General features: G+C 42.2%; 1 protein-coding gene across 1 annotated transcript in view; it reads right to left on the bottom strand.

The window, feature by feature from the left end:
- MYO16 (myosin XVI) overlaps positions 1 to 23,470 on the bottom strand; it is a 467,123-nt gene that overhangs the window by 366,853 nt on the left and 76,800 nt on the right. Inside the window, exon 2 of the mRNA XM_081547232.1 lies at positions 13,966 to 14,229. Within this exon, the coding sequence (XP_081403358.1) occupies positions 13,966 to 14,229 (264 nt within the window). The remainder of the gene's footprint in view (positions 1 to 13,965; positions 14,230 to 23,470) is intronic.

The raw sequence follows: 23,470 nt of genomic DNA, 5'->3' as shown, positions 1-23,470 counted from the left end.
AAGAGAAAGAAATGAGAATTCAAACAAAACACACTTTAATGAACAGAACTGCATCCTCCCCGGATCGGTCATCCTCCCCAGATGGGTCATCCTCCCCAGATCGGTCACCCTCCCCAGATCGGTCCTCCTCCCCAGATCGGTCATCCTCCCCAGATCGGTCGTCCTCCCCAGATCGGTCGTCCTCCCCAGATCGGTCCTCCTCCCCAGATCGGTCCTCCTCCCCAGATCCGTATGCTGAAGCCCTAATACTCAGTGTAACTGTGTTTGGAGTACACGTGCGCATGCTCAGTCGCTCAGTTGTGTCCGACTCTTTGTGACCCCATGGACTGTAGTCCACAGGCTCCTCCGTCCATGGGATTTCCCATCCAAGAATACCGGAGTGGGTTGCCATGCTCTCCTTCAGGGGATCTTCCTTATCCATGGATCGAACCTGCATTTCTTACGTCTCCGGCATTGATGGCACGCGGGTTCTTTACCACCGCACCACCTGGAAGGATGCTTTCGAGGAGGCAAAGTTGAATGAGGCCATAAGAGTGGGGCCCTGACCTAACAGGAGTGGTGTCCTTACAACAAAAGACACAAGCGAGCTCATTTTCTCTGCAGGTATCAAGGGAGAGTCATGTGAGGGTACAGGAGAGGTCACCCATCTATAAGCCAGGAAGAGAGCTCTTGCCAGAAAGCAAATGTGTCCAAAACTGCAATAAAATTAATTTCTGATGTTTAAAGCTTTCATTCTGCAGCATTTTGTTACGGCAGCCCACATAGACAGGTACACACCACCTTTCCTCCTGAAGACAATCCCACAAGTTGGTAAAAAAAAAAAAAAGGTAAAATTCCTCTTCAAGTGGCACCATGTTGTCATCCAGTCCGTGCACCCTTTCCACGATGTTGAAGAAGGTTATCCATTTCAAATCCTGAAAAGTTTCTAAAAGCAGAAAGCATGTTGCTCCTACCAGTTGTCCTAGTTGGAAAGGAAATTCAGAGGCTGAATGCCAAGGGCCTGAATTCTCAGGTTTAACATCAAGCTTTATCTTCCTAAAATTCAACTTGGACATAAAATTGCGTTTGTGATCCTCATTTTATTAGAGCCAGAAGGTAATCTTGTTTTCCTATAGAACCAGTTCCAATTGAGAAGGAAATAGAGGCAACTGTCAAATCTATGTCACCCCAGGGTCTTCGGAAATGGCTTCTAGAATTACACAGCTGGAATGAGGTGAACGTACAGCTTCTTATATCACACGCCAATTCCACGTGAAGCGGATCATTTATCAGACACAGATTTTTGCTTGTAGATGCCGCCCATGAGAGTTTGGTCAGGAATTGTAACGTCTGGGTTTTTCCATTTTTATTTTTTTTCCGTATTTCCAGACATTGCTAAATCAGCCAGTAGCACTCCATTCTAGTGGTCAGGAGCTGCTGCAGTGAGGAAGGAAAAGAGAGGGGTTCCGGCTCTGCACCAGCAGCTGCTTGGGACAGAAAGTGACTGAAGACATAGCTCTGTTCTGAGGTGCATAGATTAGGGACGATAGGCCTTTATATCAAGAACATTAGAAGGCAGATATAAGTAAGTGAATCTAGATCCATGAATAAAATGCAAAGGAGACTGCCTTTGGGGATTGCCAAGGAGAAATATTATTAATATTGTTTCAGAAATCAGAGATTATTTAATTCAAGTCTTGAAAGATGAAAAGAATACAGACATTTTGAGATGAAGATAAGAATAAGACACAAAGAAATTAAGAGGAGCAGGAAGCCAGCATTATACTCAAGGCCTGGCAGCACCTCTATTAGATCAGGTTCATCATGCTCCTCACAGGGACGACTGGGACCTGAGACAGGACTATTATCTGTTTGTCATGGCCCCACAGACTGTGAAATGTGCAGCTTCTTTGTTCCTTGGACAGAGAATTTCAGCGAATCCCAAGAGTAAGTGTGACAAACATGCCCAGTTGAGAACTTCTAGAATTCAATGAAAACCTCAGCACAGCAGAACCCCCAGAAGGTCTCTTAGAACACAGCTTCCTGTCCCACTCCAGGTTCTGAATCAGCAGGTCTGGGACAAGGCCAGTCGACCTGCATGCCTAACAGGCTCCCAGGTGCGGGCGATGCTGCCCTCTCAGGACCCCTCTTGGGGCAGCGCTGTCGATGGCCCACAAAATAGAGAGATGAAAAGTAGGATCAGAAAAAGGAAGCCATGAAGGGCTGTGAGGAGTAACTGCGTCACAGGGAGAGAGTCTCTGAGACGCCTAACGGCCCCCCAAACGTGCGGAGAGGGGAACAGAAAGCATCGGCATGGCTTCAGAGACCTCTCCTGAGAAAACATGGAATCCACACAAAATACGTGCTCGCGCAGGTCTCCACTCCACCGCGACGAGACAGACAGCAAACAAGCAAGGGGTTTGCTGCATCATGATAAGTGCAACGAGAGACGAAAAACATGGACAAATTCTGAGGAATTTTGGTAAAAAAGAAACCAATGAAATGAAAGGGATGTGGTTTAGTTTAGCTTTCTTTCTGTATCACTTTGGAAAATATTACAAAGTATGTTTTTTCATGCAAATGATCTTGTGCTGTGAATAATGAAGGAGACCCTGGGAGAGTGATGACCGTGAGAAGGCCAGAGGGAGTGGGTCTCCTGAGTGAGTCAGCCAATGTGCTGCTTTATAAAGCAGCGTTCTTAAGTTTCCATTTCTTAGAAACTGTCTGCATGTTGAAAATTCTCAATAAAACTTCTCATAATATATTCTGTCCATTCTTACATGCACTAAATGACTTCTCTGCTCTTATAAATGGCAAATAAACATGTTCCATGTAAAACATCTTACTTTGGAGTGTACAACGGTCATACTGTTGAAGGCAAACATGATCTACAGACTGTCTTGCTGCTGCTCTTGTACCCTCGGCAGCAGTCTGGGCCTCTAACAGACTGAGCCTTTTTTCTATGAAAATTAGCAGGTTTTTTTTTTTTTTCTTTTTCCATAGACTATTCTAAGCACAACGACTCAGAGAACTCTTGGTTTATACCAGTGACGGCAGTGCTATCTAAAATGGGATGGATTGAAGACCTCAGCCACTGTATTAATTCAGTGAACTAAAATATTTGGGTTTTTCAGTCTCAATTTAATTAAAACTTCAGAGTATGCAGACTGAGAAATTACAGATTCTAGGTTCTGCCACTAATTCTCATGAGACATTCACATTAGTCAAAAGATATCAAGTCCAGGAAGTAACCTCATATGGAGCAAGACATTGATGCAGATGAGGGGTGCTGTAAGACTATGAGACAATATTTTCTTGCACATGATTCACTACCTGTCTTCCTCTTGAAAACTACTGGGTTATTTTTTTAATGTGTTTTTTAATCCAATATTTCCCTTTCACACTTTTTCTCATATTCATGTAAGAAATGGTATTACAAAAAAGAAAGGTATGACACCTAACTGGAGGCGGGCATGGCAACCCTCTCCAGGATTCTTGCCTGGGGGATCCCATGAACAGAAGAGCCTGGCTGGCCACAGTCCAGGGTCACAAAGAGCCAGACACAACTGAGGCGACTGAGAACACGCACATGCATACCTAAATGGTTAGTTTCTACCTTTATGTTCATGCTGCCACGTTGATGCTCTTGCTGCCATGTTGCCATTCCTTCGGATAACCAGAAAGAGCTTTACATCATTGTCCGTGGAGAGGAAAGGGGTGACAACATGCACGCTGGGAATGTGAAGGTTCATAAGTATCTAAAGCCTTTACCCTCACAAAAGTTCTGCTAGCCTTGCTGACTCCTCCCTACAAAAGAAATGCCTTTTTCTGTTTAATTCTGAGATGCTCAAAGGTCCTGAGGTTGAAGTGCTCCACCTATTTCAACAGCATCACTTAATCCCCTTTCAAGTCATAATGACAGCTGATATTTATTATGCCGGTAGTAATACAGAACAGATAAAAGTTCTTTGCATGCATTAATTACCTAATCTTTACAAGCACTTATGAGAGATGGTCATCTATGCCTCTTAACCTTACTTGCAGAAGAGGAAGGTGAAAATAGGAAGGTGGCCTGTCCCTGACCTGGGACACACAGCTCCTAAGTTTGGGGGTTGGGATCAAACCGATCACTCCAAATGCAGTTAAAACTCTTGGTGCTAGACATGCCATGATGCTCTCCTATAAGAAACCTACTGGAGTGGGTTGCCGTTTCCTCCTCCAGGGGATCTTCCATGACCCAGAGATCAAACCTGGGTCTCCTGCATTGCAGGCAGATTCTTTACCATCTGAGCCACCAGGAAAGCCCATGTCAAGTAAATCCTTCTAATTTTGTTCAGTTCAGTTCAGTCGCTCAGTCATGTCCAACTCTTTGCGACCCCATGAATTGCAGCACGCCAGGCCTCTCTGTCCATCACCAACTCCTGGAGTCTACCCAAACCCATGTCCATCGAGTCGGTGATGCCATCCAACCATCTCATCCTCTGTCATCCCCTTCTCCTCCTGCCCCCAATCCTACCCAACATTAGGGTCTTTTCCAATGAGTTAACCCTTCGCATGAGGTGCTCAAAGTATTGGAGTTTCAGCTTCAACATCAGACCTTCCAATGAACACCCAGGATTGATCTCTTTTAGGATGGATTGATTGGATCTCCTTGCAGTCCAAGGGACTCTCAAGAGTCTTCTCCAACACCACAGTTCAAAAGCATCAATTCTAATTTTGAGTTCTAGGCATATCTATCCTTGTGGAGCACTTAACACGCATCACAATTATGTTGAGAACAAATGCAAGTAGGGAACAAGGACTGAGCACCTACTGATTAGATTCAATCACTGTTCTCGTGTTGGTAGAGTCTTGGTATCATTTCTGTACATATTAGCTTAAATTTGCCAACAGACCATCCTTTTCCAGCTATCTATTTGTGCACCTGGTGACAGGGATGTTGGAGAGAGACAGCAAGGCTGTATTTGGCAAAAATCCACAGTCTCCACTGGGAAACACTGGCAGAGCACAGGGGTCACGTTCATCAGGACGACCCAGATGAGTGGGATGGTGGGGATGGGAGCGAAGTTCAAGAGGAAGGGATACATGTAAACATGTAGCAGAATCATTCCATTTTACAGCAGAAACTAACACAATATTTTAAGGCAATTATATTCCAGTAAAAATTTAAACAATAAATAAAAATATTTTTGTATCATTAGATGGTTGGAGAAGGCAATGGCACTCACTCTAGTACTCTTGCCTGGAAAATCCCATGGACAGAGGAGCCTGGCAGGCTTCAGTCTATGGGGTCGCTAAGAGTCGGACACGACTGAGCGACTTCGCTTTCACTTTTCACTTTCATGCACTGGAGAAGGAAACGGCAACCCACTCCAGTGTTCTTCCCTGGAGAATCCCAGGGACGGGGGAGCCTAGTGGGCTGCCGTCTATGGGGTCGCACAGAGTCGGACACGACTGAAGCGACTTAGCAGCAGCAGCAGCAGCAGCAGCAGCATTAGATGGTAACAATGAAAAATCTTATTTGGCTCCTCCATTTATACTCTAGATACTAAAAAATAAATAAATATAAATTTTATAAAAATTTTTAAAATTTAAATAAATTTATGACATAGCCAACTACTTCAGAATTTTAACTTCTGTGCCAATCCAGTAAATGTAGGGAAAGGGCTAGGCTAAGTACTCATGAGCTTTACATTAACTGCAGTCTCATTTCATTTTTTCATCTATAAGACTCATAAGGAATATATGAAATGCATTCTTTGAGCCAAGGCTTCACACTTGGTCCCCAGTGATCTACTTATGAAATTCTAAATGGAACCTCTTAGGAGATGATCCAATAGGTAGTGAGCATTCACTGCATTCTAGGCATATTCTTAGAAGGCTCTGGATAATATGCAGACATCTGACACTACCCATAAATATTCAAGGGAGGTACAACCATTAGTGCTTTACAAATGTGCACCTAAATCAGTGTGACCTCCAGATAGCTGGACCAGAAGATGGGGAAGGGGGGTGACATTACCTGAAACAGAAAACAGGAGTCTTGGATTGGGAAAAATATGCGGACAAGTACTCAGTTCTGAACATAAGAAATTAGAAGTGTAAGGCCATCAGAATGGTGGTGTCTGGAACTGAGAAGAAAGATCTAAGTATGATTTGGGAATCATCAGAGCGGGTGAAGGTAGATGCAGTGGGGAAAGGGGGACCTTCCAGGGAAGATAGGGGGGATGAGAAGAGTCAAGCTCAAAGCTTTGGCTCATGATTTTAGGCCACAGCCTTCCAAGAAACCAAGCACCAGGGGCTGGAGAGACAGGAGAAGGAAAGAGAATCTCGCGTTCCTATAATTTGAGAGCTTCCTTTTTCCTAAGTGACAACTTATAACTTTCAGTTATATGGAGATAGAAATGAAGTTTGACATTACAGGTCTATAACAGTGCTTTCAAGCACTCTGGTATCTGGAACAAAGCAGGCTCTCAGTGGATATTTTAGATGCAAACTAATGAATAAATCACTTTAAATTGTAAAAAGGGAAAAAAGAAGGGAGGGGAGCTGATCACGGAAAGAGAAGGGAACGGGCTAGAGCACATCTATCCACTCCTGTGGCCGTTCCCTTAACACTGGACTGAAAGTTCACCTTCCCAGGAGAAGCATTCCAAACGGCAGTAGGAAGAAATCAGTGCAGTGGATGGTTCAGCTCATTTTACCATCAGAGATAAGCTTGAGGGGCGATAGGTATAGTGCTCTCATCACCAAAGAAGAAAATCTAATTAACAGTATTAAGGCAGTAGGGGAGGAAACTTCTGAGGTGCTAGATGTTTATGGCCTTGATTGTGATGATGGTTTCTCAGATGTCCGTTTATCTCCAAACTCATGAAGATGCCACATTAAATACATATGACAACTCTATGTCACTCTTATCTCAACAAAGTGATTTTTTAAAAAAAGAAATTAACTTGAGACAGTGTAGTGTTGTAAACAAAAAATAAAGAATTCTAAAGTTCAATATCCTCACACACACAAAGGGGAGAACGTTTTAGTACCTATTGAATATGGTTGTTGAAAGACTAAGTGACTAAAATCATGTAAAGCACAAACACTTGAAAACATCTGTAGAACGCAAAACAGCAAACGCATAATGAAGTCACTCCACGGCCATTTACATTACTTTCAGTCAAAACATATCATGGACTAATTAGTAAAAACTGGTATCTAGGAGTAGCAATTCTAACAGAGGAATTGCATTCCCATTTAAATATTCTCTGCATACAGAGAAAATTTCTCTTTTTCTCTCTAACATGGCATAACTCAAAGAGAGTTAAATTAAAAACCTTAAAACAATTTAGAAAAAAATTTGCTTTCTAGATGGAACAGAATTATTGAGCTCATTTTAGATTGATGGAATACATTAAAATGACAGATTACACACTAAAAAATCACTATCTCCCTGAAGAGAACAATAAAATGTTGAAGACACTAAATTTATACTTACAAAAAAGCAACATTTAGAAAGTTAAACAGAAATCTGTGAATTGCTTGTTAATGAGGTACCATAAACCTCAGCACATATAACATGTTGTCCTTTGACAAAGTATATTTGATCCCTTATACTCAGCAAGCCTCGGGGCTTCCCCCAGATGGTGCTAGTGCTAAAGAACCCGGGTCCCAGTGCGGGAGACATAAAAGATCCATGTTTGATCCCTGGGTCAGAAGATTCCCTGGAGGAGAGCATGGCAACCCACTCCAGTATTCCTGCCTGGAGAATACCATGGACAGAGGAAAATGGTGAGCTATAGTCCACAGGGTAGCAAAGAGTCGGACATGACTGAAGCAACTTAGCACACAGCCACTCAGCAGGCCAATGAAAGAACTTGAGGCTAAGCGATAAAATAATTTAAGCAAATACATACTATCCAAAGTTTTTAAAATAATTCAAACAGAAAGTTTTTTTCTTATGGCAACATTTTTTGGTATCTCAACTGTATAAATGTATATATTAAAGTTATGTGGGTAGCTTAAAAAGAAATAAAAGTATGACTACCATGACTATATGAAAACTGTGACAAACCTAGACAGTGTATTAAAAGGGAAGAGACATCACTTTGCCAAGGAAGGTCCATATAGTCAAAGCTATCGTTTTTCCAGTAGTCATGTAGAGAAGTGAGAGTTGGAACATAAAGAAGGTTAAGCACGGAAGAATTGATGCTTTTGGAGTGTGGTGCTGGAGAAGACTCTTGAGAGTCCCTTGGACTGCAAGGAGATCAAACCAGTCCATCCTATAGGAAATCAACCCTGAATATCCATTGGAAGGACTGATGTTGAAGCTGAAGCTCCAATACTTTGGCCACCTGATCCAAAGAGTCAACTCACTGGAAAAGGCCCTGATGCTGGGAAACACTGAAGGCAAAAGGAGAAGGGGGCAGCAGAGGATGAGATGGTTGGATGGCATCACCGACTCGATGGACATGAATCTGAGCTCCAGAACATAGTAAAGAATGGGGAACCCTGGTGTGCTGCAGTCCACAGAGTGAAACACCACACAGGGTCAGCAACAAAAGCTCATATACGGAATACCCTCAACGTGAGATTAGGATTTGTGAGCCTTTGGGAGGTAATCAGGTTGGGATGAGGCCAGGAGGATAAAGTCCTTGTGATGGGATTAGTACCCTTATGAGGAAAGAGACAGGAGTCTCTTTCTCTCTCTGCATCATGGGAGGACACAGTAAGACAGCCAGGAAGAGAGCCCTCAACAAGAACTGAATCAGCCAGCATCTCAGTCTTACACTTTCCAGCCCCCAGAACTATGGGAAAGTAATGTCTACTGTTGAAGCCACCAGGTCTAGAGTATTTTGTTATGGCAGTCAGAGCTAAGACAACCTCTGTGCACAGAAATTTTTATTTTATATTTCTATAATGTACTTAAAATGTTTATCATTGACTACAAATTAAAACTCTGCTGAATTTAAAGCCATTCAACTATTTCTTCATCATTTGATGGCAATATTGACCTTAGTTAATGAACATCATCTCTACTTGCATTAGTAACAGAAACTCTTTCCTGGGAGAAAGAAATTTACATAACTTGTATTTGAGGACATTTGTCTCTAAGAATCTTCAGAAACTGATTGTGTGGTTTCATCCCTAAAGAATAAACAGGGTAGGGGCTTCCCTGGTGGCTCAGAGGTAAAGAATCCACCTGCCAATGCAAGAGACATGGGTTTGATCTCAGGTCTGGGAAGATCCCACATAGTGAAGTGAAAGTCGCTAAGTCGTGCCCGACTCTTTGCGACCCAATGGACTACAGAGTCCATGGAATTCTCCAGGCCAGAATACTGCAGTGGGTAGCCTTTCCCTTCTTCCAGGAGATCTTCCCAAACAGAGATCGAACCCAGGTCTCCCACATTGCAGGCGGATTCTTTACCAGCTGGGCCACGAGGGAAGCCCAGGAATACTGGAGTGGGTAGCCTATCCCTCCTCCAGGGGATCTTCTCGACCCAGGAATTAAACCAGGGTCTCCCACATGCCCTGGTGCAATAAGCCTGTCCTGCCACAACTACTGAACCTGCTCTAGAGCCCACGCTCCACAACAAGAGAAGCCACCACAGTGAGAAGCCCACAAACCCAAACTAGGGAGTAGCCCCAGCTTGCCACAACTGGAAAAAAGCCTGAGCAGCAAATGAAGACTCAGCACTGTCAAAAATAAACAGATAATGTTTTACAATAAATAAATGAAGGTCTCTCTAGTCCAAGCTATGGTTTTTCCAGTGGTCATGTATGGATGTGAGAGTTGGACTATAAAAAAAGCTGAGCAGCAAAGAATTGATGCTTTTGAATTGTGGTGTTGGAGAAGACTCTTGAGAATCCCTTGGACTGCAACGAGATCCAACCAGTCCCTCTTAAAGGAGATCAGTCCTGGGTGTTCATTGGAAGGACTGATGTTGAAACTGAAACTCCAATACTTTGGCCACCTCATGCGAAGAGTTGACTCATTGGAAAAGACCCTGATGCTGGGAAAGATTGAAGGTGGGAGAAGAAGGGGATGGATGAGGATGAGATGGTTGGATGGCGTCACCGACTCAATGGACATGAGTTTGAGTAAACTCTGGGAGTTGGTGATGGACAGGGAGGCCTGGCATGCTGCAGTCCATGGGGTCGCAAAGAGTTGGACATGACTGAGCGACTGAACTGAACTGAACTTATAGCATAGGGAACTGTATTCAATATCTTATAATAAACCAGAATGCAAAAGAATATATATGTTATATATATATATATCGGAGAAGGCAATGGCACCCCACTCCAGTACTCTTGCTTGGAAAATCCCATGGACGGAGGAGCCTGGTAGGCTACAGTCCATGGGGTCGCTAAGAGTCGGACACAACTGAGCGACTTCACTTTCACTTTTCCCTTTCATGCACTGGAGAAGGAAATGGCAACCCACTCCAGTATTCTTGCCTGGAGAATCCTAGGGATGGCGGAGCCTGGTGGGCTGCCATCTATGGGGTCGCACAGAGTCGGACACGACTGAAGCGACTTAGCAGCAGCAGCAGCATATATATATATATATACTTATATAACTCATATACTTACCCTTTGAAGTACACCTGAAACTAACACAACATTATAAATCAACTATACTTCAATTGATCAAAAATAACTCCTCTAAAGAGCTCTCTATAGTCTCTGGGCCCATTTCTGTTTTCCCATTCTGTTAGAACTCATACGTTTAAGATTTGTGCTTCTTACAATTCACCAAACCAATCATCTCCATACTTCTAAGCTTGATAGTCAAGAGCCAGCTTTTATCCCACAGGACTGAGCAGAAGAGTTGGGAACAGTTGATTACTCATTCCTCCTTGAAAATTTCTCATTATTTAACTCCAAGAAAAGCACTCTCACCTCATTTTTCTACTTTCTTCTGGGAGTTCTACCTCACTTCACTCAGCTCTTAATACTGGAATTCCTTGGGACCCAGTCCTTGTAACCCTATAATTTTATCTAAACTCATTCTCTAAGTGATATTATAATATCATTGGGCTTTTGATACCACCTATACATTCATCTATCTCAAGTTTACATCTCTAGCCAGCTCAAAACCCGCTCTTATTTTGACTTCCTAGAGGTACCCCTAACTCAGTTAATAGCATTTCATTTTTCTGATTGTTCAGGGCAGAACAAACTTGAGGTCATCCTTGAGCTTCTCGGTCCCCATGGCATGTAGGATTTTGCTTCCATGAATTGCACCCTCTGATGTTATGCAGGTGAATATGTTACATGATCTGGGGACAGAAAATTAAGAGTGCTAACGAGCTGACCTTAAAATAGGGCCAGTTCCCTGAAATACAGATGAGCCCAATGCAATCACAAGGCCCCTGAAAGAAGAAGAGGAGGGCAAAACATCCAGTCAGAGAGATGTGAGCAAGGACAGGAACGAAATAAGTGGAATTCGAAGCTCGAGAGGCAGGTTCAACCTACCGCTGCTGATTCTGACAATGGAGGAGGAGGCTAAGTTTTCATGGATGCAGATGGCTTCCAGAAACTGGAAAAGTTCTGCAAACCGACTACCCTATAGAAATTCCAAGAAGGGAGCAGCCCTGATGATAACCTTGATATCAGCTCACTGGGACCCACACCAGACATCTGTCCTATGGAACCATATGATAATTACTGAGACTATTTTCAGCTGCTACATTTGCAGCAACTTGTTATGGCAGCAGTGGAAAATTATTATATTCCCTGTCACCGGTTCATCAGCATTTCCTGTCAGCTCTATTCTAAAAATGTATCCCCAAATTGACTATTTCTCACCACATCCTTGTTCCATTTTGGTCCAAGCCCCCAGCGTCTCTCGCTGAGTTTATCAATAGAGCCTCCCTACCAATTTCCCTGCTTTTGCCCTCGAAATCCTCCCATGAGTTCAGAATGCGGCAGCCAAGCCGGTTCTGTTAACTCACAAGGGACAGCAGGTCTCTCTTCTGCTCAGATTCTCCAACGGCTTCAGCAGGCGTGGGACACGACAGCCAGAGGCCATCCCACGACTCTCCGAGTCCCCGGGGGTCTGGCTCCTCTCCTTCTGTCTCCCCACTTATTCATCTGCTCCCACCAGCCGGCTGCTTTATCAGGCTGGGATGCTCCCCGTCTCTGTACTCACCTGACACGCCCCTTCCCTCATATACCTTCAGGAGGCAACTGTGGACTCCTCAGCATTTACCGCCATCTGCATACTACACAGGGCTTCCCAGGCGGCGCTAGTGGTAAAGAACCCACCGGCCAATGCAGGAGCTGCAGAAGACGCGGGTTCAATCCCTGGGTCGAGAGGATCTCCTGGAGGAGGGCATGGCAACCCACTCCAGTATTCTTGCTGAAAAAGTCCCATGGACAGAGGAGCCTGGAAGTCTACAGTTCATGGGGTCGCAAGAGATATGCCTTACCAGTTACATAATTTTACACAGATGGCTTTATAACTTTGTAAATATTTTCTTGCTGTTTCTTTGCATTTAAATCAACATAGGGCTTAAATCCACCTGCATTCCAATTTAGGAATTCTCCGACAACACCTGCTGGGTAAACTTGGAAAAATCGCTCCCTCTTTCCCTCCACACCCATGGAGGGTACTGGGAGGGGCAGGCAGGTATGTGGGACTGACAGACAGCCCTTGTCCCTTGATGTACATACAGCTTCACAGAGGAGATGGCCATTCAAAGAAGAGCTTTACATGACAAGAGAATAACAAAATGGGACGGGAAAGTGGTCTGGGACAGCCTTCTCTAAGATTTGATACCTTGGCTGACTCTCAGTTCCTTCATGTGTAAAATAAGAGATTAGACTAGACGATTTCTTAGGTCCTTCCCGGCTAGGAGATTCTTTGTCACTCATTCTATTCCACCAAAAAAAAAAACAAAAAACAAAAAACCTCATACCTGCTCAGAGTCTTCTAGTTTGAAGACTACTCTTCTAGTCTATCAAGCCCACACAAAACCATAAAAAGGAACTGCTTTAGTCTTCTTATCACTGCTATTATTGTATAGAATGAACTGTTAGTCTTCTAAGATCCACAATTCCTCTTTGAAAGCTTTGGAGCCAAGAGTGTTACTAATTTCTCCAGACTGGACAGGTTAAAATTGTAACCAGCTCAAGTGATAGTTCTTCCACTAAATGAGTTACACTGCCCCTGCCCCCTACCGCCTCCCACCCACAAAAAAAAAAAAAAAAAGAACTTGTTTTCCAGAGATTTTTATTTTGAAATGTAATTAATGGGTCATGGGTCTGTTCTCTTTGTATGCCTGCTTTAGATTAATTCAACCAGTAATTTTAGAGCCAATCAAGATAAATTAATTCATATTTGATTCTTTGAAGCCTTCTACGTTTAAACCTAAAGTTGGAGAGTTTCTCTCACACTGGAACGTTGGAAAGTAGACTGTAAATCAAACAAAAACATCATATAAAAGAAGACACAAAAATTGAGAAACTTTATAGTATTGTAAGGGAAACCAAAATTTTAAGTGTGTATTCTTAATAAGATGTGATACTAAAAGTCAACCAACTTTAAAGGATAAGCCAATTGATTATGCTATCTTGCAAGTTTTGGGGGTAAGTGCCATCACTACTATATCTATCCAGATATGAGATAATAATAGTAAATTTTGTAACACAATCTCATTAGCAACAGGAACAATTTCATTGGGAAAAATTTTCATTAACAATTTGAACAATTTGCGAGGAAATCATTTGATTTCCAGATAGGTAATTTTTTTAAAAAAACATATATAACAATTTTACAGAAATTTTGCCTTTTTTCATCTTTACCAAGAGACTTGGGACCTTTACCCATGTTCACGGAAGAAAGCTATTTTTTTTCTTGAATATTTCATATATAGTTAAAAGAAAACCTCTCATATTTAAAAGAAATTCTATCTCGCACTTCTCCACCAAAAGACAACAAACAAAAAATACAAAACACCACATCAGAAACGATTGTTTTGTCATTACCTTCCTTGTCATCGTGGTGGATAACGGCATCCTGTATCATGTCAGCAAGATTAAAGTGAACCTTCCGGTTCTTCCCATGCTTCATCTTCTTCAGGGACCCCTCCTGCTTCTGAAACGCTTTCTCTCGCTCATAGTATGCTTTGACTTGCTCACAGCGCATGCGTTTCACCAGTCGTTGCCGTTGGCCCAAGGGGAGGGACTCCAGCAAGCACTGGTCAATTTCCATTTCATGGGATCGGAAAACGTTACATAGCTGAAAGCAACCTGAAAGAAACACAGTGCAAAAGTCAGTAGACCTATCGCTACAGCCAAGACAGCAGCACTGTAAGCATCACCCATCGTTCAAGTTGGAATCCCATTCAGTCCTCTTTGTGTTCCATAACTAATACAAACCCTTTTAGAGATTCCTGGAAAAGCAAAGCCAGTGGATGTCTTTCTCAAGACTGCAAGAGGGACTTCCCTGGTGGTCCAGGGGTTAGGACTCCATGCTCCCACTGCATGGGGCATGGGTTGATCCCTGGAACTAAGATTCCACATGCTGTGGGGCGCGGCCAAAAATAAACAAAAATAAAAAGTGATGCAAAGAATTCATGATGAACAAAAAAATCAAAACTAAAATAAAAAAGACTGCATAGTAGTAAAACATCTGACATAATGAGGTATCAGTTCAGTTCAGTCGCTCAGTCGTGTCTGACTCTTTGCGACCCCATGGACTGCAGCATGCCAGGCCTCCCTGTCCATCACCAACTCCTGGAGTTTACCCAAACTCATGTCCATTGAGTCGGTGATGCCATCCGGCCATCTCATCCTCTGTCGTCCCCTTCTCCGCCTGCCCTCACTCTTTCCCAGCATCAGGGTCTTTTCAATGAGACACAGACATGTAGTTTTGCTCAACATCATTACTAACAATCCATCCTTTCCTGTTGCTTCAAATCCCTACCAAAGGCTTACATATTTTACCACAGCATTAAGCTCCTTTGTCATTGAATAATTCCAACTAAACCTTACATGTTAAATTTTGGCAGAAAGCCGTTCCAGGTCTTTGCAAACACCTTATAAAACTGTACTAATGACTCTGCTGATCTAATGTAATAGAACATATGGTGGTGGTGGTTTAGTTGCTAAGTCATATATGACCCTTTGCCACCCCATGGACTGTAGCCCACCAGGCTCCTCTGTTCATGGGATTCCCCAGGCAAGAATACTGGAGTGGGTTGCCATCTCCTTCTACGAATAGAACATATCAATCAGTTTAGTCAGTTCAGTCGCTCAGTCCTGTCTGACTCTTTGCAAGAGTCGAATAGAATATATGCTGCTGCTACTGCTAAGTCGCTTCAGTCGTGTCCAACTCTGTGTGATCCCATAGACGGCAGCCCACCAGGGTCTGCCGTCCCTGGGATTCTCCAGGCAAGAACACTGGAGTGGGTTGCCATTTCCTTCTCCAATGCATGAAAGGGAAAAGTGGAAGTGAAGTCGCTCAGTCGTGTCCGACTCTTAGCGACCCCATGGACTGCAGCCTACCAGGCTCCTCTGTCCATGGGATTTTCCAGGAAGAGTACTTGCTATCAATTGTCTATATGACACAGCGACCATTTTTCACCAATTTATTGCTGACCCCTTTTCCTTGTCATTAGTGACATTCATTTCTAAAAGACCTAACAATGGTTAAGTATAAAGACTGCAATGGAAGAGAGATTTTTCTTTTGGCAACTCAAAATCATGGATGGAACTGTTGCTGTCAAATCTTTGTCTTATTAATACAATGATCAGCAAAGTGAGTTCTCTGCCATGGACCTGAACATCACCCCTTTCTATTTCCTATAAACATGACCCAAAACACATATAATGGATTATACAAACATGTGTCAAAGTCTCTGTCTTATTAATATAGTGATTAGCAAAATGAGTTCTTTGTCCTGGACCTGAAAACCATCCCTTTCTCTTTCCTATAAACACCAACCAAAACACCTGTAATGGATTGCACAAATTTGTATTGAAACCGGACAAAAGCTTGTGGGGTTCTCCTAGGTAAAAAAGCCTTCATTGTTCCTCGGTTTCTTGTTTGTAGGAAAAAGGTTTCAGCCTCCTAGACCTGCCTTAAGTTCAAAAGGGCAGATTCAAGCAGCCACAAATTAGAGGAGTGAAGGAAATGCAGAAAGAAAGAAAGGCAGTGCAGAAACAGCAGTGCAAGGATGGGGCAGGGGCCTGGCAAGGCATGTGTCTCCTGAAGGGATGCAGAGAACAATCTGACACAGACCTCTGAGTTCTTCTATAGGAACTAAGGCCCTCTTCAAGAGGGAAGATGGTAACTTCAGGCTGAGCACAGGCAAGTGGACCCCAGACTGGCTGGAACCAGAAGGCCGGTGATTGAGACTGCCAAACACTATCCTGTTACCTCCCCATCAACTGATCAGAGGAAGGTCACGTGCCCTGCAGACCTCCCTGCCAATTTTGCCTATAAAAATTATTCCCTGAAATCCATCAGTGAGTTCAGGTCTTGTGAGCACAAGCCACCCATTCTCCTTGTTTGGCCCTGCAACTTGGAGCTTGTTTGGGCTTACTGTTCATCAGACACACAAACTTGGATTTGACACTAGCATATCTACCACGACATTAAAATTTTACTATTGGCAGAAAATGAATGTTAGACTGCTGAAAATTCTCAAATGTGGCTCGCAAATACAGGTTCAGATAATTGTTTATAGGTTCTTCTCTTAAGATATTTATGATGCAAGTCTCAGGAAAGTCAAAGTAACTGCTGCATCCACAAAAACGTTGCTGATCATAAGTCATGTCTGGGAAGATCATACCATAAAGGTTTACTTCATCTTTGAAAAGATAACGGTATTCCTCTGACAGTATGGAAAGCTGTGACAAAGCTATTTTTATTTTTATTTCACTTGACACTCTGCAAAACTTTATTCTCACATGCACCAGGCATAGCCATCCCTGCTGTGCAGGAAAAGAAAGCCAAGTTGAAAAAGGTTGTGACTTGTCCAAGACCAAAGAGATGATATTATGACAGAGTCAGAAATGTTCCACAGAGGCTCAAGATAGAAACGAAATAAAAGACAGTGATTCCTGAAAGCCAGATTTCATGTACATTATTATACATGTACACATATGCACAAGGGAGAGAAGCAGAGATGGGGAGCTGTGTTTCGTTGTTTGTTAGCAATGACAAAAGAACCATATGTTTTAATAAAATGCTTCATAAGTCTTTGCAAGAGTGGTGTTAGAAGCATCATATAGCTACACACAAAACAGTCCCTTTCCAATGACCCGAACACAAAGGGACACCAGGGCTTCTGAAATTATGGCAAACGGCTCTCCAACATGTCTGTTTGACAAAAGCCATGATCACGGCCACAGACAGATTGCCTGCGAGGGCTCATGAATAATGAACAGGAGCTATCCTCTGCCTTCAACCCTGTTTAGAGGATATCACCAGGTTTGATTTATTAACTTAGATGCTCAGGACACTCTGACTTTCTGTGACTCTGCCAGTTTGTCAATTGGTGCCCAGGGAACCATGGGAGCCACGGAAAAACCTAAAGAAGTAAAACAAATGACATTGCAGAGTGCCCTGCGCTCATCAGCATGCACTCCAAGAGGGAGGTTAACCTAATAAACTCACAGTCCTCTGGTTTTTCACTCTTAAACAAGGGTCTCATGGTGAAATTTTTAATTAACTTTTGAGGAATCTGTGGATACAGCTGGTGATTCACTGAACACTCTCCACTGTCAAAAAAGGAGCACAGAGGGTTGTTCCTAAACGAATTATTCCCTATGATTTGGAAAAGCAGAAGCTGGGGCTGTCAGATTTCAAATCCATACACGTACCAAATATTGCTTTTTTAACACTTTGTTGTTAAATTATTCCCCATGCTTTGATTCTAAATGGTCTAAAGTTTGACTTATTTTATATTGCTGAAAATATACTGGGCGCTGCAACTTTCTTTTTAGCTAACTATGGGTGGATCCATTTTGTCATGTATGTGCGCTACATGAATCTGTAAGATAGACACTAAAAATAGAGTGACGGGCAGCATAGCTGTGAGGCGGTCTCCTGAAAACCTATGCAGCTTCATCACCAGGGCGCTCAGAATAACAATAACTAATTCTTCAGGTGATAATCTGAAGTGGCCAGGCAGAGGACAGGAGTCTGAACTGGGCCAGGCTGGTTTGCTCCTGGGACGGGAGTCCTGAGAGGGCACTGGTTTCCAGTTGTGTGATGGGGTTGGTGGGGTTGTTTGCCCACCTACTGAATCAGGGGCTCTTGCCTGATAAATATCCCAATTCTTTCCCCACTATTTTGACTCTGTTTGCCTAGAAAAAAACACACGTGAACCCCCACAGCTTCAACTCTCTACAGACCTCTTTCTCCCAATAATACAGAAGTTCATTAGTATGACAAAGACACACGCTGTATTAAAACAGGGCATATTTTCATTCTCACGCAAACTGACTACCTGAAACCAGCTTTGTCTTCCCTTAAATAAGTGAGTGGACTTCATTTGCCAGGGGGTGGGGAGGTGGGGAGGGTAGGGGAGGAGAGTCATATATGTGTGTATATATATATATATATATATACACATATATGACGACCCTGTAATTCTAGATAAAAATGTACAGACATCCACAGCGAGAAGTCCCTGCTCAGCAAATGTGCATCTCCATATGACGAATGCCCACTTTCACCACTACTATTCAACATAGTTTTGGAAGTTTTGGCCACAGCAATCAGAGCTGAAAAAGAAATAAAAGGAATACAGATAGGAAAAGAAGAAGTAAAACTCTCACTGTTTGCAGATGACATGATCCTCTACATAGAAAACCCTAAAGACTCTACTAGAAAATTACTAGAGTTGATCAATGAATATAGTAAAGTTGCAGGATATAAAATTAACACACAGAAATCCCTTGCATTCCTATACTCCAATATTGAGAAAACAGAAAGAGAAATTAAGGAAACAATACAGTTCACCATTGCATCAAAAAGAATAAAATACTTAGGAATATATCTAACTAAAGAAACAAAAGACTTATATATAGAAAACTATAAAACACTGATGAAAGAAATCAAAGAGGACACAAACAGATGGAGAAATATACCGTGTTCATGGATTGGAAGAATTAATATAGTGAAAATGAGTATACTACCCAAAGCAATCTATAGATTCAATGCAATCCCTATCAAGCTACCAATGGTATTTTTCACAGAACTAGAACAAATCATCTCACAATTTGTATGGAAATATAAGAAACCTCGAATAGCCAAAGCAATCTTGAGGAAGAAGAATGGAACTGGAGGAATCAACCTGCCTGACTTCAGGCTCTACTACAAAGCCACAGTCATCAAGACAGTATGGTACTGGCACAAAGATAGAAATATAGATCAATGGAACAAAATAGAAAGCCCAGAGATAAACCCACGCACATATGGACACCTTATCTTCGACAAAGGAGGCAAGAATATACAATGGAGAAAAGACAATCTCTTTAACAAGTGGTGCTGGGAAAACTGGTCAACCACTTGTAAAAGAATGAAACTAGAACACTTCCTAACACCGTACACAAAAATAAACTCAAAATGGATTAAAGATCTAAACGTAAGACCAGAAACAATAAAACTCCTAGAGGAAAACATAGGCAAAACACTCTCCGACATAAATCACAGCAGGACCCTCCATGACCCACCTCCCAGAATATTGGAAATAAAAGCAAAAATAAACAAATGGGACCTAATTAAAATTAAAAGCTTTTGCACAACAAAGGAAACTGTAAACAAGGTGAAAAGACAGCCTTCAGAATGGGAGAAAATAATAGCAAATGAAGCAACAGACAAACAATTAATATCAAAAATATACAAGCAACTTCTGCACTGAATTCCCGAAAAATAAACGACCCAATCAAAAAATGGGCCAAAGAACTAAACAGACATTTCTCCAAAGAAGACATACAGATGGCTAACAAACACATGAAAAGATGCTCAACATCACTCATGATTAGAGAAATGCAAATCAAAACCACAATGAGATATCATTTCACACCAGTCAGAATGGCTGCTATCCAAAAGTCTACAAGCAATAAATGCTGGAGAGGGTGTGGAGAAAACGGAACCCTCTTACACTGTTGGTGGGAATGCAAACTAGTACAGCCACTATGGAGAACAGTGTGGAGATTCCTTAAAAAACTGGGAATAGAACTGCCATATGACCCAGCAATCCCACTGCTGGGCATATACACCGAGGAAACCAGAATTGAAAGAGACGCGTGTACCCCAATGTTCATCGCAGCACTGTTTACAATAGCCAGGACATGGAAGCAACCTAGATGTCCATCAGCAGACGAATGGATAAGGAAGCTGTGGTACATATACACAATGGAATATTACTCAGCCATTAAAAAAAATACATTTGAATCGGTTCTACTGAGATGGATGAAACTGGAGCCCATTATACAGAGTGAAGTAAGCCAGAAAGAAAAACAACAATACAGTATACTAATGCATATATATGGAATTTGAAAGATGGTAACGATAACCCTATATGCGAGACAGAATAAGAGACACTGATGCATGGAACAATTTTATGGACTCTGAGGGAGAAGGTGAGGGTGGGACGTTCTGGGAGAATAGCATTGAAACATGTATATTATCATATGTGAAACAGAACACCATTCCATGTTCGATGCATGTGACAAGGGCTCAGGGCCGGGGCAATGGGATGATCCAGAAGGATGGGATGGGGAGGGAGGTGGGTGGGGGGTCCAGGAAGGGGAACACATGTAAACCCATGGCTGATTCATGTCAATGTATGGCAAAAACTATTACAATATTGTAAAGTAATTAGCCCCCAACTAAAATAAATAAATTTATAAAAAAAAAAAAAACTGAGAGCCAGCAGACAAAATACGTAAAGGAAAAAAGCCAAGATCTATATTCATAAATAAATGTGCAACATCTATTAAAGAATTAGTAGCCCCATGCTTTGGTTTTGGTGGGCCCCATATACTGTGCTGGTTTCAGGACTTTATACTGCAGCAAACCAAAACGACACATAGTAAGCTAAAGGAACTAGGAAACTGAACTCCTGAAGTTATTCTGCTGTACAACTACCAGAAATGCTTTCATCTCAGTTAGAATCAAAGTCTTCACGTGGCCATGGCACACTCAATGTGGGAGATTTTTATGATTACCTCTCCATGATTGCTGGGCTTCCCTGCTGGCTCAGATGATAAAGAACCCACCTGCAATGCAGGAGACCCAGGTTCAATCCCTGGGCTGGGAAGATCCCCTGGAGGAGGAAATGGCAACCCATTCCATTATTCTTGCCTGGAGAATCCCATGGACAGAGGAACCTGGCGGGCTATAGTCCATCGGGTTATCAAGAGTCAGACATGGGCGGGGGGTGGGGCAGTCCCAAGATGACGGAGGAATAGGACGGGGAGACCACTTTCGTCCCCACAAATTCATCAAAACATCATTTGAATGCTGAGCAACTTCCACAGAACAACTTCTGAACTCTGGTGGAGGACACCAGGCACCCAAAAAGGCACCCCATTTTCTTCGAATGGAGGTAGGACAAAATATAACAGACAGAAGAGTTAGGGACGGAGACCTGTCCTGGGGGGGCTACATCTCTGCTGGTGGTAGCAGTTAGGCGCATTTTCTGTGGGTTTTTTTTTCTTTCCTCCCAATTATGTTGCCCTCTGAGATTCCAAAACTCCCCACAGACCCACTGGTGAGAGGGTTTTCCTGGAAACCCTCTTTCTCAGAGGGCAACATAATCGACAGGGGAAAAAAAAAAAAAACCCCCACAGAATACGTGCCTAACTGCAACTGCCAGCAGAGAAGCAGCCCAGACCGTCCCGTCTGCCACCAGCGAGCAGGGGCTGGACAGGGAGGCGCGGGCTGCATGCTTAGGGTGAGGACCAGGCCTGAATGCCCTGAAGGCAATCTGAGGAAGCTAATGCGAGACAGAGACCCAGACTGTGGGATAGCCAGGGAGAGAGAGAGAGGAGAGAAAAAAGAGAGAGAACTTTCCCCCGAAAAGCACAGCCTGGCCCACTCACACAACAAAGGATTGAGTGAACACCAAATAAAAATTAGGGCAGAAATAAATGAAAAAGAAACAAAGGAGACTACAGCAAAAATCAACAAAACTAAAAGCTTGTTCTTTGAGAAGATAAATAAAATAGACAAACCATTAGCCAGACTCATCAAGAAAAAAAGGGAGAAGAATCAAATCAACAAACTTAGAAATGAAAATGGAGAAATCACAAGAGACAACACAGAAATACAAAGGATCATAAGAGACTACTATCAGCAACTATAGGACAATAAAATGGACAACTTGGAAGAAATGGACAAATTCTTAGAAAAGTATAACCTTTCAAAACTGAACAAGGAAGAAATAGAAATTCTTAAGAGACCCATCACAAGCACAGAAATCGAAACTGTAATCAAAAATCTTCCAACAAAAAAAAAGCCCAGGACCAGATGGCTTCACAGGTGAATTCTACCAAAAATTTAGAGAAGAGCTAACATCTATCCTACTCAAGCTCTTCCAGAAAATTGCAGAGGAAGGTAAACTGCCAAACTCATTCTATGAGGCCGCCATTGCCCTATTACTAAAACCAGACAAAGATGCCACAAAAAAAAGAAAACTACAGGCCAATATCACTGATGAACATAGATGCAAAAATCCTCAACAAAATTCTAGCAAACACAATCCAACAACATATTAAAAAGATCAAACATCATGACCAAGTGGGCTTTAACCCAGGGATGCAAAGATTCTTCAATATTCTCAAATCAATCAATGTGATACACCACATTAACAAACTGAAAGATAAAAACCGTATGATTATCTCCACAGATGCACAGAAAGCCTTTGACGAAATTCAACATCCATTTATGATAAAAAAAAAAAATCCTCCAGAAAGCAGGGAAGGAACTTACTTCAGCATAATAAAAGCCATATACGATAAACCCGCAGCAAACATTATCCTCAATGGTGAAAAATTGAAAGCATTTCCCCTAAAGTCATGAACAAGAGACGGGTGCCCACTCTCACCACTACTATTCAACATAGTTTTGGAAGTTTTAGCCACAGCAATCAGAGAAGAAATAGAAATAAAAGGAATCCAGACTGGAAAAGAAGAAGTAAAACTCTCACTGTTTGCAAATGACATGATCCTCTACATAGAAAACACTAAAGACACCACCAGAAAATTACTAGAGCTAATCAATGAATATAGTAAAGTTGCAAGATATAAAATTAACACACAGAAATCCCTTGCATTCCTATACACTAACAACGAGAAAACAGAAGGAAAAATTAAGGAAACGATTCCATTCACCATTGCAATGAAAAGAATAAAATACTCAGGAATAAATCTACCTAAAGAAACAAAAGACCTATATGTAGAAACCTATAAAACACTGATGAAAGAAATCAAAGATGACACAAATAGATGGAGAAATATACCATGTCATGGG

The sequence above is a fragment of the Giraffa tippelskirchi genome, chromosome 12, assembly GCF_054371585.1.
Source record: "Giraffa tippelskirchi isolate mGirTip1 chromosome 12, T2T-mGirTip1v1.2.pri, whole genome shotgun sequence".
In the NCBI taxonomy this organism is placed as follows: Eukaryota; Metazoa; Chordata; class Mammalia; order Artiodactyla; family Giraffidae; genus Giraffa; species Giraffa tippelskirchi.
The sequence above is the reverse complement of the archived record's forward strand: the minus strand, read 5'-3'. Positions and strand labels throughout refer to the sequence as shown.